Raw genomic sequence first — 17,710 nt, 5'->3', positions numbered from 1 at the left:
CATTTGAAATACTCGTATAATAAAATTTGTGTCTTAAGAGGGTGTAGTAAAATTCAGGGAGCAATATTTTAAGAAAAGCCCAAGGAGATATACTGCATTGCGTTAAGTAACTATGGGTTATCATAATTATTTCAATATTTTATTTACCAAAATACAGTTGGTTCGCTTATGCAAAACCACACTGATCTATTAGATTAGATTACATTAGATTTGTGGGGGATTGGACAAGTCCAAGCACTCAGTCGGGAGATCATTGTACCCGGACAGAGTTCATTAGAAAGAATAAAAAGTGGGTGGTAAGACAGAAAAATTAGTTTGACGTCACTCTTCCACAAATCTCTTAGATTCATTGAAGAATCTTAAGAGATCCGGAAGAGGAAGAGTATGAACTTTATCCACACTCAGTGTATCGCCGCCCAACAGCCCAAGTCTGATCCGAGAAAACACTGCACAGCTGCAGAGAAAATGCCCTTCAGTGTCGACAACCTCAAGACAGGATAGGCATATTTGGCTGACGGGCAGCCATATGCTGACCATAGGCGTTGTGCCCCGTAATTACACCCACCTCAGGTCCTTTATGCTGAGTTTTTGGCTGAGTTTCGCTATTTTCCTGCTTGCTTCTTTCACAAAGTACTTGGCTACTCTGCACGAGTTCAACCCAGACCAATCTCCTATATGGGTAGACCTCATGAAGTCGTCAATCCATAGTTGAATCGATGCGGATTCGACACCTAGTAAGGGTTCAGGGCCTAGTGGCATACTTTCAGAGCTTTCATTTGCCAATTTATCAGCTAACTCGTTCCCTGCAATACCAAAATGTCCAGGCACCCAAATAAGACTAACTTTGTTGTGTTTTGCAATACTGTTCAGTTTTGACTTACATTCACCGACTAACTTTGAAGAGCAGCGTGGATTAGCAAAAGCTTTCAGTGCAGCTTGACACTCAGCTTCATCAAAACACTGGCAGCTTTATCAATGCACACATATCTGTGATAAACATTCCTACCAAAACTTTTTCAGCATCTTGAAAAATCCACTTCTACACGGGCTTTTGATTTTTTTAAAGCGTCAAAAATGTATTTGAATTTACAACAACGAGTTTGCATTTAATTTTGTATTAAAAATGAATTCAATGGTGTGAAAACTTTAGAAATATTTGGAAAGAGTATCGGTAATGATTAAAGAAAACAGGCGCTTCCGAGTAGCATGAACGCTTCAGAAGAGGAGATCGTGGGGCCACCGAGGATGACGAACGTAGTGGCAGGTCGCAGAGATCACAAATTGATGAAATCAACATTGAAATGAAGCCCAGAAAAGTTGATAAAAAAAAACCGCAAACTAACTCAGAGAGCTGGCAGAGGATCTGAAAATCGATTATGCATCCGTTCAGGACTTTGCAGTTAATGATTTGGATTTGCGCCATGTTGCTGCAAAGTTGGTGCTAACCTAAGTTGGTCCCCAACTTCATGTAAAAGAGAGGCCGCATTGATATCGCCAAAGACATTATTTCCAAAGCTGAGCCCGACCAAACATTCATCAAACACACGATTAATGGAGGCGAGACGTGGGTTGCGTATGAGTACGACACGCATTCCAGACATCTGGTGAGTGAGTGGAGAGCGCGGAATGACGCAAGACCAAAAATACTACTTTGTGCTCAGGCAAAAAAGGAAACGATGCTCAAGATTTTAACGAATTTTCGCCTGATGGTGCAACAGCTAATACGGAGTCTTATTCGGACATTTTGGGGCATTAGTAATTTCACATATTTTTATTATAGCTAACGACTTCAGCTTCCATTCAGCTTCCTGAAATTTAATTTTCTATCGATTTATGAATATAAACTTAAAAAAAAAAATCCACGAACAGGACCAAAAAAAGGATTTAAAAATTTACACCAGCGTTCTTTATTTACTATAATGCACACATAGCTTGTTTGGTTGGCATCGATAGCGTGGATCAAACGGTCGCACACTGCCCATCAAAACGGCCAACAACTCGATGGATCTTTGCTTGCTTTTGCGACATGTTGGACGTCATGGCATTGGCAACGTTTTGTAAATATTTGCAAGGAAGTTGATGGGCTCAGAAAAAGTGATGCGAGACGAAATTTTTCGACGATTTTATCGAACACATTGGCCCTTGCAAACATCGAAAATCATATGAATAATCCAGCTGTTATTTCTCAATTCACTGGTCGGAGTCACTTTTCAACAAACCAATTCCTATCTCTGGGAATATTGTAGTCAACCAAGCAACCGGAGTCGATACGCTCACAGCTCAGAGAGATATTGTCGTCTTTGTCTGCAAGGAGGCGTCGAAAAACTCATTCCTATTGCATTGTAAGCAAGAATCCTGTATGTTAGCAGCACTCAAAAATCTTCTACACATGTTTTGCTTGCCTTCTATCAAATTTATAAATAAATATTACCTCGTTTTTTATAAAATGAACTTTCTTTTCTCCAACCTTCTTTGAAATGAGTCAAAATAGAGAACAAAACAAAATATTTTCAGCGACTATTTTTGCTTCTGTTGGGATCTCAGTGCATGACAAAAGCAAAGAAAAAAGTAAGAAATTAAAAATATATACCTGCGATACTTAGAAATTAATTATAAATGGGACGCATTTGCTTCATATTCCCATACAAAAACATACGAATCCAGCCAGACCCGGATGCCCAACTAAAGGTTTTGAAGAAGGTGTCCAACGGAAGGTTAAGGTAAACAATGAAGTGGCTTACTTTTCACAACAGCGCGCAAAACTAATGTCTTACATAAATAAAAAGCCAAATAATCTCGAAGTTTTCGGGATTTAAGAAAGATTTTCGGAAGGGAAACATTTCGTTCGTGAAAGAAGGACGGACTGGCTAAAGCTTTGTTCTTGTTTTTTGTATCGTCAGACTTAAAGAAGTAATTGTCAAAAGCTGAATGTTGCCGAAAACATTGTTGCCCGTGTGCCCGTGTGCCCGCCCATGAAGCATCAAAAGAAAGTTTCCAGTGTCTCCCTTCCAGATGTCGCTGTATGTAACTCCGGACTTAGTGGGATTTGGCACATAACGTAAAGACATATGAACAGCATTTTTTTTAGTGATTATTTTTTTAACCAAATTCTTAAAGATAATAGGAAAATATGGACGATTTTTTTTAACAAATATTTTAAAATTTTAGTACTCCAATGAGTTGGGTGGTTTTTGGTTTTTTAGAGTTTCAAAACTAATTTTATGATTTTTTACCATATTTTGGCTAATAGACAAGCCAAGCTTGTTCTAGTGTTGATCACTACTCCTGAATGCTTACTTTGGCTATAATTTGCTTGAGGTCTGGAAACAGTTCCGATGTGTAAGCGCCCTTCTCTTGCATTATTTGCATGGCGTTGCTCCAAAGACCTCCAGCCTGACTCCAGCGAAGGCGGGGCAGACTCACAGAAAGTGGTCCGCCGTCTTATCCTCCTCCCAACATGCTGGACAGAGTGCACTGTCTGTGATGTCCACCTTTTCCGTTTACTTAGCCCATAGAAAGTGGCCTGTTATCAGTCCAATTAGCTGCCAACAATCCCTTCTGCTTAATGACAGGAGGATCTGCTACAGTCGGTCGGACAAGACAGGTAACATCATCCATTTTATTCATCTGCTGCCTCTCTCAGTCTGCTACACTCGCTTGTGGATTGAAGTAACTCGTTTGCTCACCGTGGCTTTGATTGCTGCAGAAGGGAGTGCCAGAACGGGCTGCAGCCCAAGGAAGTTCGCTTCATTCTGGCTAAAGAGTCAGAGATCTCGTTACCCGCGATACCCACGTGTCCCGGGACCTATGTTAACATCAGGATATTATGCCTGCCGACATATTTTAACCTGGATTTACAATACTCGACTACCCTTGAAGTAATTGAAGGGATGTCTAAGGCCATGAGCGCAGCTTGGCTGTCGCTACAGAAACATGTAGATCTGCCTCTACATCTGTTCTCCACAACAAAGTTCAACGCTTCTTGAAACACAGATACGTGCATTCCAAGGCGAAGTGTAGTTTTGTCCCGCTTGATTCCACGTATATACCAAAGCCGGCACCGTGCGCGGTCTGGGAGCCATCCGTGAAAATGCGAAAACAGTGTTTGCGGGGGTCATTTCCTGAGGTTGACCGCAGTTGAGCCTCTGGCAGCACTACACTGTATCTCTTGTTAAGCACGACTCTGGATGGCATGTAGTCAAGGGGCATGACGAGGATCGTTAGAATGCCTACTCTGTTGTCCAATGCGGGGCAGGACCGTACCAATTCCCATTACGTTTCAGCCTGCAGATGGACGGCCTTCAGCGCCGCTCCTTGGATGAAAACATTAAGTGGTGGTAGACTAACCACAGCATCTAATGCCGGGCCTGAAGTGGCCGGAAATGTTCCGGTGCAACAGATGGCCACAATGAGTTGTAATCTCGATAAGGTCCTCCAGACTCCCACGAGAGAGAGTCTACTCATCCGGACCACTGATGCATAGGTAATAATAGGTCTTATCATAGCCATGTAGACCCACAGGACTTTGGTTGGAGATAGACCACACGTTTTTGGATGTTTTTGTTTCAACGTGTGACTTCCAAAAGGGTTTACTATCGAGGATTACTGCAAGATATTTGAGATCTTTGGACAGCTGCATGGCGTAGTAGGATTACTACAGCAGGAGTAAATCGTTGGTTCGTGTTGCAGAGTTAACTTATTTCTAATTTTGCTTCTCATGGATAAAACGTCCCCCATTTTATACTGGTTCGAAGCTATAGAAAAAGAAGTCGAGAACGTAGTTTGCCTCAATTATTAAGTTTAAAAACCTCAAGACGGTTAACTCCTCCTAAGGCATCGCTCCATACAAATTGTAGCTTTGTTGGAAAGGAAGGAACATGAACAATTCATGTCTCCAAATTCTCTAGAAGTACACCAGTTCGCTACTAGCGCATTTTCCTGCAGGGTATTTACAGCCATATATAAATAGACACTCATGTACAGCTTTCAAGAAATAGACCAGTTGCGGTATGACCTAATTTAATTAGAGTGACAGGCGTCATCGTCGTGCTGTTCTTTATAGAAATTCATTATTATCTGAAATTACAGTTAAGTGTTTGGTATATTCCTCAGACTGCGCCTATACATTTTGAACTGACCACATCAAGGTCAATTTAATTACATTGTTAATGAGAAAATTCTTCACTCAAAAACAAACAAATTTAATCAGTTTGCTTAATTAGTCAAACACTTACAGATTTTCTTCAATAATTTTCCATCATTGGAGTAAATTTCATGTGCTTGGAAGAGCAGCCTTGTAAAAGGGCAGAAATGACAATCTCATATCTTAAATACGTCTGAATCATAATTCACGAAATGGAGATAATGCGCACTTGGAACGAATGTGCGCTTTTTTTTTGTTATATGGAAAAATGTGAAAATGCGCACCATCGTCAGGGGAAAAAATTATCAAAAATAAACGAAAATTTTTAGCGACTTCAAATTTGCATTTTATTGTACTTTAACTTAATTGTCTTTGAAGACCTCAATTTTCTTCGAAGCAAATCTTATTGAACATTTTGAAATTTTTATGAAAATTTGTCAAATTTGTACAAATCTTGTGCAAAGTTTGAGACAATTTTTTTTCCTTTGTATTGTTTTTTTTTTTTTTGTGGCGATGAGGTAGAGCTTAAAACTCCGTCACACTTACAGCGACTGCTTGCTGTGTCAAGTGGAGTGTCACTAAAAACAATGCCTCGTCTTCCTCTCCTGCATGTTTGCTCAGCCGCGAAACTACGGGGCTTCTTCGAAGAGAGAGTCGATGCAAGAAGCCGTTCTGAAAAGGATTGCATCTTCTACTTAAGGTTGAGACAATTATGGTTTTTGTTATAAAATGAACTATATTTTTATAGAAAATATTTTAAAGTACAAAATAAATGAGTGAATAGTCTAATTGTGCCAATATCTGATGCGCTTATAATAATTTCGAGGGCGTTTTAGGCAATACTCAATTTGAGCTCTAACGAAAATCGACGGATGTATCCTTCCTTTCTACAGAGTAGACCTGTTGTTGTTGTTGTAGCAGCATAAACATTCCCCATACATATACGGAGAGCGCTGCTGAAGTGATCGTTCTTGACCGGGTATAAATCCGGGTCGTTCCGGTTACATAGAACCGACTGTAGTGGGAATGTACAGAGTAGACTCTTAGTGATGTTTCCGATGCCACGTTTAATGCGAAATCCATCAAATCACACTTTAAACCTGCACTTCACCTATTTGGCTTTAGCCTTTTGAGATCCAAAAATATTATTGTTTCGGTCAATAGAAAACAAAATATAAAAATGTGTCTTTATTTAAATCCTTATTTATGTAGCAAAGCGATTGGTTTCTGAAATTTAGACATATTTAAATCGAAATTTATGCTTCCAAGAAAGGAAATGTTCAATGATATATGGGACACTACTACCTAGTTTTCCAATAATGATCGGGTTGGTCACATCTTATCTTGTAAATCCATATGTAAATCTCTATGTCCCTATGACCTGAGGTCGAAATTAGTTGAAGCCTCTTGTGTTTGTTCCTCATCAGTGGCAAAAATTGGAGGCAGTCCAGTACAAGTTGGGAATGTGTTCAGAGTTCTAATAGCAACCTAGCTATATTTAAGGGCGAACACGTCTTTTCTGGTAGGAGCTGCTAAAACTCAGTCGATAGTATCGACAGCTTTCACTGGCATGTAAGAACTGCTATCTATCTGCTATAGTTTGATTTAATGATTTATTTCCATTCACTTGCTGCACGCTTTCACAGTAGCGCCTCCTACTCACCCAGTTTTCCAAGGCCTTAGCGGCATGGCAAAAAAATCTATCGGCATAAAATCGCAGCTCCGAGGTAGCTAATTCATATCGCTGTAACGGCTGATAACACGATTGCCGAACATGGAGCGCAAAAGTTGGATTGTGGCATAGGTGCTAAAGCTAAAGTCTGTCCAAATACAATCTTGAATTTTCGACCACAAAAATTGTTTAGCTGCCTCAGTAGTGCTGATCGTGGCTCCCAAAATGGCGTTTTCAGTAAAATTCCACGCTGAGTCGTAGACGAATCAACATGTTCCAATTACTGACTGCTAAATATAGAAAGGAGTTTTTCGCATCGAAAAATATTCTCGTGCTGAAGTGACCCGCAGTTAGTCCAGACCTAAATCCAATGAAGAACCACTGTAGTTGTCAGTTGAGTAGCCTGCTTCACCTTAAAAATGTTATTAAAGAGAAATGGGCAAAAATCGGCCTTAGTGTCCTTCAGTCCCTTGTAAATTCGATGACTCAACGACTGGTATCAGTTACAATAAACAATATTAATTTATATTACTTTCTCAAGACTTAAATTAATATTAGTTTTGTCCCATATTTCTCCTTTTTTTCCTCCCTCTCGAGAGCATAGGGCCTCGACAAGACTCTGATGGTGTTCGGCCAGAATATTCTGCACATGATGCGGAGGCATTTGGTCGTGAAGGATTGTAGTCTCTATATGATGTTGTTAGAGACCAGTCATGTTTCGCTTCCTTACAACAATACGGACTTCACGCATGAGCCGAATATTCGTAGTTTAGTGTGCCTGGAGATTTCCGAACTCCCCCTCCTTCTTTTACGCCCTTGCAAATTATTAAAATTTTACAATAAAAAGCCGAAATAAATGCTTGAACATGTTTTACTTTTGTATTTGTCGTTTCATCTGAGAGTCAGAGATGAAAGGCAGTTGGATGGCAAGACTTATCGCAAACATAGATAAATGATAAGAGAGCCTGTTCCGAGAAGTGGACTTCTATATCACTCAGATGCTATCTGGATATGGGAATTTTCGCAAATGTCTAAGCAAAATAGGGAAATCTGAAACCACTGGATGCATTTATTGACGATGCAGATCACACATTTTTCAAATTTGAGAGATGGAAGGCAGGCTAGGTCGTTTAAGAGCAGACAACATTTTCGAAAAATGTTAGAAAGCGCAGAAAATTGGCAACTTATTGGCACTTACAAAGAGCGAGTCCTGCGCGCCAAAAAACTTGACATGGACAGCGATGCTAACCTTAACTTACCTATCTAATTAGAAGATGAGCCGATAGCAGGATATATATGTATATATATATAGTTGCCGTGTACACTCTTTCTGGGTGTTTGGCGAACTCTTCCTCCTATTTGTGGCATGCGTCTTGATGTTGTTCGATAAATGGAACGATCTACAGTTAAAAGCCCAACCCGAACGGCAGATATTTTTTATGAGGAACCTTTTCATGGCAGAAATACACTCGGAAGTTTGCCATTACCTGCCGAGGGACGGCTGCAGAACGCCTACTTGGATCTTCTCTGTTTTCGATGAAATGCTGACGTAGTTCGGGGTAGAGGAAGCATCTAGGAGAGGAAGATGAGGAATAGTTTTAGTGGCGCACCACTCACGCAGAGACGACCGACGTTCGTTGTAAGTGCGAAGGCATTTTAAACCCTACTTCTCCGCCACAAAAAAAAAAAATTAAAAAAAAATTGTTCTCCTTCCTTATGCCTGAAGGTAAAAATGTTGAACCGCTGATTATTTTATTACAAAAAAAAATTTGGTTCAGTGTCTCAAATAGCATCTGGCTTAGTGTATTCCGAAGGGTTTCATGCTCAAAACTCCTTAGCTATATTGGAGCATTTTTTCTTTCTAATGGAGGAGGCCTCAGGAGCTTTCATTTTGCAATACTCTAATTTTTTTAATTTATTTTGTTTAATATCAAATACTGAATATCCGTTTTGAATTGATTATTTATAAAACAAAAACAAATTTATTTTCATTGCTGAAACTTCTTACGCTCTTTAGAGTAAGTTAGTTTACAACAAAAATTACATACACTTTAACCCTTTCAAATTAATCTGCTATTCTTTAAACCTCATTTGGAAGATGAACAAACTAACTTTAAAGCAAAGCATTTATTGTAACTACTTAAGTAAGTGATTAAGCATACATATACATATGTATGTACATATGTAGTATATGGCAACTGTATTAGTCTGCAGTCCGGTATGTTGATGTGTACGATCGTAAGCATAGTAAATAACTCTTTACTAATACCGAGGCAAAACTTTTATACGTTTCACTCTATTCTTCTCTTACTCAAGTGCTGGTTATTATGTTCTACACGCCTTTGTTGTTGCTTGTTTTATTGTTGTTGTAATGGATACTTTCAAAGATTACAACAATATGCTTTCACAGTCAATGTTTACACAATTTTAACTTTATTATAGTTGAAAGTGTCCCTTGGCCTCGTTAGTGTACATCATAAAAAAGTTTTCGCTTACTGGCTAACTACTTGCCACTTTCCGTTAGATGGATTCCACTAGAGCCAAGAGCAAGTGTAGCTAGTTTGTGTGAGTTTGAGTGTGCATGTATGCGTAGCTAAAGAAGAATTACAACAAACAAAAAAGGATAAAAGGAATATAAAAAGAGATGTTAACTAATACAAGATCGCCATAGATGATGGCTCCCCCTAAAACCCCACTACACAGAAGGTAGTTGAAGAATGAAACGTAGTGAGAGAAGTGAAGCGGCCAGGAGAGGTGAGTAGAGAAGAGGAGCGGCGAGGCGAGAAGGAAGAATGAGAGCAGAGGAGTAGTAGAATACATCACACCAACATCAACAACGGAAGTTGTTATAAAAACCGAACAACTTCACTTAATCTCAACTTGAGAAGAGGTGAGTTGGAGGAGAGCTGAGATTTGGTCGGCTGCGATGACTGGAGGAGTAGCGTTTAAGATTATGAAGGCGCACAGATTGAAAATCACAAATGCGTGGAAAGTTTACGACAATACATTCATACAGAAGGACAACAACAAAAACAAACAGTCACAGCAACAACAACAACCGTAATAATAATAACCACTACAACTACTTACAGAACAACTACAATCAGAAATTATGCTAACAACAAAACAGCCGGCACAGCAACAACAGCAAAAGCAACATTAACAACAGCAACAGCACCAGCATCAGCATCACCATCAGCATTAACATAAACATCAACGTAAAATTGGCGGTGCGGGGAAAGTGTCGGATGCAGCGATTACTTTTACAATAACAGCAACGATATGGAAAAACTTTAGTAATTTATGTAACATAATTATCCCAGGAAAGAAAAGAAAAATAAAACAAAGCTTAATAAACTGGTGCGGTGTGGCGGTGCGAAGGGAGGCGCGAAAGCTACTGCAAGTACGAATGCGTGGCATAGCAAAAGTGCGCGCGCCGCGCACAGTACAAATAAATAAGCATAGAATAGCAGGTACGCAGGAAGCTGTATTTGTCAGTTAAAAGGCGGAAAATTAAACGAATTTGAGCAAGAAATTTTAAGAAAAATACAAGGAATGTATTTCTTCAAAAAAGGAGGTAATTCAATTAAAACAAATTAATGGAATGATTAATAAAATTTATATATGAATTAGTGTTCGCTTATAGGCAAACTGAAGGGAAGCAATAAAAAAATTTGTTGCTTCCGCCGTAGCCGAATGGATTGGTGCGTGACTACCATTCGGAAGTGCGTATATTCGAATCTCCGTGCAAGAAACGCTAAAATATGGAGGAAAAGTTATTTCTAATAGCGGGTGCGGTAGTATAGCGTACGTGCACTAACCTGCCTTCCCAGAGGTTGTGGATTAGAATCCCACGTAAAGCACAACCCTCGTACTATTCCAAACTTACCTACTTTCCTAGTTTCTAAAAAAAAAAAATAAAAAAAAATAATTTCTCAATCCCAGCAACCCTATCCTTCCAATCCTTACACCCGCACAAACAGTCAGCGCATTACTTGCATTGTGGCTGCTAAAGCAAGCAAAAAAATGAAGAAAAAGACACAGTTACACAATGCGTCAGTTGCGCCAGCAAGAGGAAGCGGGCAACCACGGTAATAGCACAGACACACCAAATTTAGTGAAGTCCTCAATCATCTATGCGAGCCTTCTGGCAGAAAAATGTGAAACACAGATGGCGCTCCAAGCAGTAACAAGGCGTTGTTCCTAAGCAACGACAGGTAGGCCTGGTAGCGGCAGGCTAATCACCTACCCTGTCAGAAAGCAAATAGATTAACGAAACCAACGCAAGACTGAGTCTTATCGACGCTGTATGCTCCCGGGTCTAGTGAACAAGGAACAAAAAAAAAAATAGCTGGCGCACCTGGGCAATGAGAAGGCGCCACATAAAAACAGTGAAGATGCCGCAGAGCCACGAATTAGAGGAGCAACTCGGTCAAACACCCAAAAAGGTGTCAATTAAAGGCAAACAAAAATAACAAAAAATAAAAAAATACATTACGTTCGGTTAAGAATTATCAGTTTTCTCAACAATTTAATTTCTTAATGTACTTTAAAGCTCAAATGACTACATTTTTAAGAAATGGTTGAAGTAACTTGTACTAACTTCATATAGATATCAGACTAACCCAAATGTATTGAGCTTTTAAAAAATATTTAGTAAAATTTTGAGTAAAATTATTTAAAAACACTAGAAGCCATGAAATCTGTAAGCGAAAAAACTAAAATCTTAAACATTTTAGAATTTTTTATTTTTATTTGAAAAACAAAAAAGCAAAAGAATGGCTGGTGTTGCTTATTGTACTAAAGGGTGATCAGATTGGAGGTATCATACTAGGGTAATTGTGCGTCAATCATTCACGGAGCTCGCATAAGCAAAAAAACGATTACACTTAACTAAAGCCACTCTTATGCCGCGGGTAGAACAGGGGCGCTCGAGAGAACTTCTAAGGCTAACAAAACTGCAGCTATCGAATTTGGTAGGTATCCTCACCGGACACTGTCCGTTAGGTGTCCATGCGGTGAGGCTTGACATTGCGTCAAGCCCTTTCTGCAGAAGCTGTCTGAAGGACGAGGTAGAATCATCTCAGCACCTTCTTCTCAGCTGCTCAGCTCTTGTCGGGCCAATGTTTAAACATCTGGGCTTTCACTTTTTCGGTACACCAGCAGATATTGCGGACTTAAATATCACAACTCTGGTGTAATTCTTCAGCAGCTTGAAGCGGTTAACACAAACGTAAATCCCCACTCGTTGGTCGTTATCCTCAAGTTCTGTAATCCAAGCTCTAGATTCTGTCTTATTCCTCCCTCTTTCCCGTTCCCCACCCCTCCCTCTGTATGGTATCACAACAGACAAATTTTAATGTATTGTCCAAATGAGCCCCTTGCAAGAGCAGCCATTTAACCTAACCCTTACCTAAGGCCACCTTAACAATACCAATGGAAAAATCCTTGTACAACAGTCAACCTAGGAACAGTTTACCATCCAAAATGGTGCCAATTAAGGCGACATCTTATCCACAACTGTATTCATTTCGGCTTTGGACTACGTAATCAATTCGCTCAACTATTCGGCAGCTTCGGCCTAGCCATCGAAATCGCAGGTACGTGGGTGAACTTTTCTCTAACATCGAAACAGAAGCAAAGGCTGTCGGGCTCCATAGGTACGCCGATAAGACCACTCAGAGGCCTGAAAATGTGACTATGGGAGTGTACGTTTTTGAAGAAGTAGAGAGTTTCAATAACCTGAGGGTACTACAAAAAAAAGACAATAGTATTCAGTACAGCATCCAAGATCGACTTGTTACAGCGAACAGAGTTTTCTACGCCAACCAGAAACTATTGAAATCCAGACTACTCTCGCGCAGCTGTTAATACAGTATTTACAAAACAATAATAAGACCAGAGACCACAGACATATGGCTGGAAGTCATTACTCATGATCAATCAAGAATGAATAAAATCTCCGTACTGTCGAAAGAAGAGACTAATGAAAAATGTGTGGTTAATCCGGGTTGAAGATGGTTGTTATAGTATCAGATACAACGCGAAGCTGTTGCGGATTTGCAAAGGGGTAGATGTTCTTAAGTTCCTCAAATTGTAGCGATCCCAATGTGAAGTCAAGTCATTCGCATGCGCCCCCAAAAATCCTTCTCAGATTACAACGCGCCCGGTTGGTGGTTCAAGGACACCATCGAAGATATCAAGAAACTGAAAATACATAACTTGGGGTCTGTTACCTTGACTCTTAACTTAACTTAACTTAACTTAACTTAACTTAACTTAACTTAACTTAACTTAACTTAACTTAACTTAACTTAACTTAACTTAACTTAACTTAACTTAACTTAACTTAACTTAACTTAACTTAACTTAACTTAACTTAACTTAACTTAACTTAACCTAACTTAACTTAACTTAACTTAACTTAACTTAACTTAACTTAACTTAACTTAACTTAACTTAACTTAACTTAACTTAACTTAACTTAACTTAACTTAACTTAACTTAACTTAACTTAACTTAACTTAACTTAACTTAACTTAACTTAACTTAACTTAACTTAACTTAACTTAACTTAACTTAACTTAACTTAACTTAACTTAACTTAACTTAACTTAACTTAACTTAACTTAACTTAACTTAACTTAACTTAACTTAACTTAACTTAACTTAACTTAACTTAACTTAACTTAACTTAACTTAACTTAACTTAACTTAACTTAACTTAACTTAACTTAACTTAACTTAACTTAACTTAACTTAACTTAACTTAACTTAACTTAACTTAACTTAACTTAACTTAACTTAACTTAACTTAACTTAACTTAACTTAACTTAACTTAACTTAACTTAACTTAACTTAACTTAACTTAACTTAACTTAACTTAACTTAACTTAACTTAACTTAACTTAACTTAACTTAACATGTCAAGTGAATACCTCGGAGGTTCGGTGATAATTGTTGGCGCATTGGTCTGAATTTCTTTCACAGTGACAACTTTAATGGACTATATTGGTTGATTGTTGAATTTTTTTTGCGCAATAACGGTAAATATTTTTCGTCACATCTGCCCATTTTCGATGAACTCAAATTTCACATAACAAACAAATAACACCAATTTTCAAAAAATGGCTTCCTCATCAGTTTAGTTTTTTAAAGAACTTAAAGTTCCAAAGAATAAATTTCCAAAAAATGGTTTTCTCGTCAATTGAGTTGTTTAAAGGACTTGAAGGTTTCAAAAGACTAAATTTTCAAAAAAATTTGTTTTTTCGGGAATTAAATTTTTTAAAGCACTTTATAGTTTCAAAGAACTAAATAAAAAAAATGGTTTTCTCAAGAATTTTAATTTTTAAGGGACCTTGAAGTGCAAAGACCTAATTTCATTTTTTAAAGTTCTTTAAAGTTTCAAAAAATGTTTTCTCTTCAGTTAAATTTTTTAAAGGCCTTTAAATTTTCAAAGGTCTAAATTAAAAAAAGCACTTAAGCACTTTAAGCACTTAAAAGTTTCGAAGGACTAAATTAAAAAAAAAATATTTTCTCGTAAATAAATTTGTTAAAGGATTTTTAAGTTTTAAAGGACTAAATTTTCAAAAACTGTTTTCTCGTAAATTAATTTTTGTAAAGGACTTTAAAGTTTCAAAGGACTAAATAAAAAAAAAGTTTTTCTCGTAAATAAAATTTTTTTTAAAGGTTTTAAAGTTGCAAAGGACCTTAAAGTTTCAAAAACCTTAATTAATTTTTTAAAGGTCTTTAAAGTTTCAAAAAATGGTTTTCTCTTGAGTTAAATATTTTAAAGCAGTTAAAAGTTTCAAAGGACTAAATTAAAAAAAAAATATTTTCTCGTAAATAAATTTTTTTTAAAGATTTTTAAGTTTTAAAGGACTTTAAAGTTTTAAAGGACTAAATTTACAAAAAACCGATTTCTCATAAATTAAATTTTTAAAAGAACTAAATTTTCAAAAAATGGTTTTCTCGTCAATCTAATTTTTAAAGAACTAAATTTGAAAAACAGGTTTTTTCTCCAATTTTGGTAAATTTAGTAAAGGACTTTAAAGTTTGCAAGGACTAAAATTTCATAAAAAATTTTTTTGGTGAAATTATTTAAAAACCCCAGAAGCCACAAAATCTGGATGCTGCAAAGCCAAATGTTAGTTATGCCAAAATTTTTTGTTTAATTTTCATTAGAAAAAAGCGAAAGCAGGTCTATGCTTGGGGTTGTTTATTACACAACTTTTATCAAAGTTTTTATATAAAGGCAAATCTCTCAATGCCAACTCGCAAAATACTGCCCAATTATGTGACGATGCTTAAATTTAAGACATTTTTTATTATTTTTTTTCGCATTAATACTTTTTTTATTTTTTACTTCTTCTTTTCCGCAGCTGACGCTAGGAGACGCCCCGAGGTCTATTTGACATCATTAATGGTTGTAAACATCAACTTAATCTTAACGCAAATTTGAACGTCCTACTAGAAAACTTGAAGTAGCGCCAACAAGTTGAAGCGCGAACAAAAAGATAAAAATCATAAAAAAAGAACTTCATAAAAAAGAACAGGAAATGAAACTTGTGACCCTCGATAGCGTGAAAGAAAGTAATGGACAGCGAAGAGTGGGGAACGTGACTTGAGCGGACGTAATGGTGACAACGCCAGCGACGCGCCGCGACGGTGTAAACGAAGCCGTAGACGCGAATGACAAAAGTGTAAGCGCGTTGTCAGTGGCAACGCCAACTAAACGGAAATTAATAAGCACATTCTAATGATTGTTGCAAAACTTATCTGCATACATACATACATACAAGAGTGTCGAGCTGGATCACTGTAATTGGGCGCTGGAGAGGTCATTAGTGGCGGCAAGTTGAAGTATATTTTCTTTTGAGATTTTTAAATACGAGTTTACTATGACATTTTTATTTTATTTAATTTTTTTTATTTTATTTTAATTTTTTTTTCATATTAAAGGAAAGATGTTGCCATGACAAGGCAGCCATGCTGCGACTAGTTAAATGACAAAATTTTATTTTAATCTGCAAACTTTTATTTTGCGCTTGCATTGAAAGTTTGGCTTAATCACTTTCAATCAACTTGACTTCTTCTGTGAAACATCGCTTCAAACAGTTTGGTTAAAGAATGCAGATACATATGTACGAGTATATGTATGTATGTAAAAACTAATATTTTTTATTTTTTTTTCAATATTTTTTTTTCGCAAAATAAAAAAAAAACCAAAATTACTAAAACCAAGTGTTTCGGGTCAGGTTGTATTTTGCTTTTGTGGTTTACTCACCGCCATCACAGGGAAAACTCTCAGCCAACACGGTGAATAATTTATCCGCGAGCAAGCAACGTCCTCTGGGTCCCAACGGCACACGACACACCGGACATTTGACCGAACGGCTGCGGCAGTTGTTGCACAACACATGACCGTTACAACATTGCCAGCCAGGTGGGCGGATAACCTAAAAATAAATGCAGATTGCAAGAGAAAGTAAGCGCAAATATTATTTAGTACTCATGGATTCGTATGCACACACACATATGCATGAAATTAAATTTGTGTTTGTATGTGTGCATCACATTTTGTGGTTTTTAAATTGGTTTTATGCATGTATTTTTTGATGCTACAATATTTTTGAAAACTTCATCAAATTAATTATGTTAAGTAAGCACGCATAACTAACACGCAAATGCACAGACACACGCACACACACACTCGCACACTCGCTCGCCCGCATAAGGAAATGCTAAACAAATGTCGCTCTATGCATGCACAAATTCCAACATATCGCAATTACATGAATTAATTATCATAATTTGTAATAGTAAAGCTCAGTGGTACGATTGACATACTCGCATAAGCCGCACAGCTACAATAATTGCACCCACACGCACGCATACACACACACTGGTCACATTATCTGTTAAGCAACTAGCGCAAATAGTTTGCAATTCTATTACATTTTTTATCTGACCTACGGGAGCACTGCTTTTACGCTTGCCTGCTGGTGATGATATCACAAAAATGCACATCACAAAAATTTAGATCAAAATTTATCTGAAACATCTTTAGTGCTGTCCTTTCATTCTTTTTTATATTTTTTGGTCAGTCATCGACTGACACTTAAAGCGTACGGTTGTGCTCAGCAGTGGTATCGGTCTTTTTCTTTTGCGTTATATTCGTCAGTGTTTTTTTCTTTTCTAGCGACTTTTCTTTTCTTTTGGTAAGAAAATCTTATTATAAGTGCTTTCTGTGGTGGTAAAAAAATTAAATGTCCCTCCAGGGACCTCCTCTTGGAGATAACAGGTTCGCCCTGTTATCAACAAGCCCAAAACCAAAGAGAAAAAAAGCGCAAACAATCACCAAAGAAATATTCCCTTCTCTCCCTTTAATTAAAAAGGACAACCCAAAATACCTTGTGGCTAGCGCAATAAACACAAATAAACAACTAAATAAATATTCATGTTTTGCCGTACACAAGGCTTTAAAGAATATCTCAACGGAGAAAATAGAAATTTCAAGTCTCAGAGACGGCAGCCTTCTGCTGTTTGTTAAAAACGATCTAGTTGCAAAAAAATTTCTCGCCACAACTAAACTAATTGGAGTTTGCGATGTGAAAATCGAAATGCACAACAATCTTAATCACTCTAAGGGCACTATTTATGCGCCTTGTCTAAATGATGTTCCGGAAACAGAAATAGTGGAAAATTTAAGTGATCAAGGTGTTGTCTCAGCATACAAATTCCTTAAACGTTATGATGGCCAAACTGTTGCTAGTGGAGTCGTGTTGCTCACATTCGACTTGTATCAGCTCCCAGAAAAACTGGAAGTCTCATGGTACACTACCAAAGTCAGACCTTACTTCCCGAACCCGATGAGGTGTAAAAGTTGTCAAAT

At 37.5% G+C, this 17,710-nt stretch overlaps 1 protein-coding gene across 1 annotated transcript in view; it reads right to left on the bottom strand.

Moving 5' to 3' along the window:
* The window catches only part of LOC129240867 (putative mediator of RNA polymerase II transcription subunit 12), a 123,613-nt gene that overhangs the window by 16,032 nt on the left and 89,871 nt on the right, over positions 1-17,710 (bottom strand). The window contains exon 4 of the mRNA XM_054876910.1: positions 16,103-16,274. Within this exon, the coding sequence (XP_054732885.1) occupies positions 16,103-16,274 (172 nt within the window). The remainder of the gene's footprint in view (positions 1-16,102; positions 16,275-17,710) is intronic.

The sequence above is a fragment of the Anastrepha obliqua genome, chromosome 1 (genome assembly GCF_027943255.1).
Source record: "Anastrepha obliqua isolate idAnaObli1 chromosome 1, idAnaObli1_1.0, whole genome shotgun sequence".
Taxonomy (NCBI): Eukaryota; Metazoa; Arthropoda; class Insecta; order Diptera; family Tephritidae; genus Anastrepha; species Anastrepha obliqua.
This window is presented reverse-complemented; position numbering and strand designations above follow the sequence as displayed.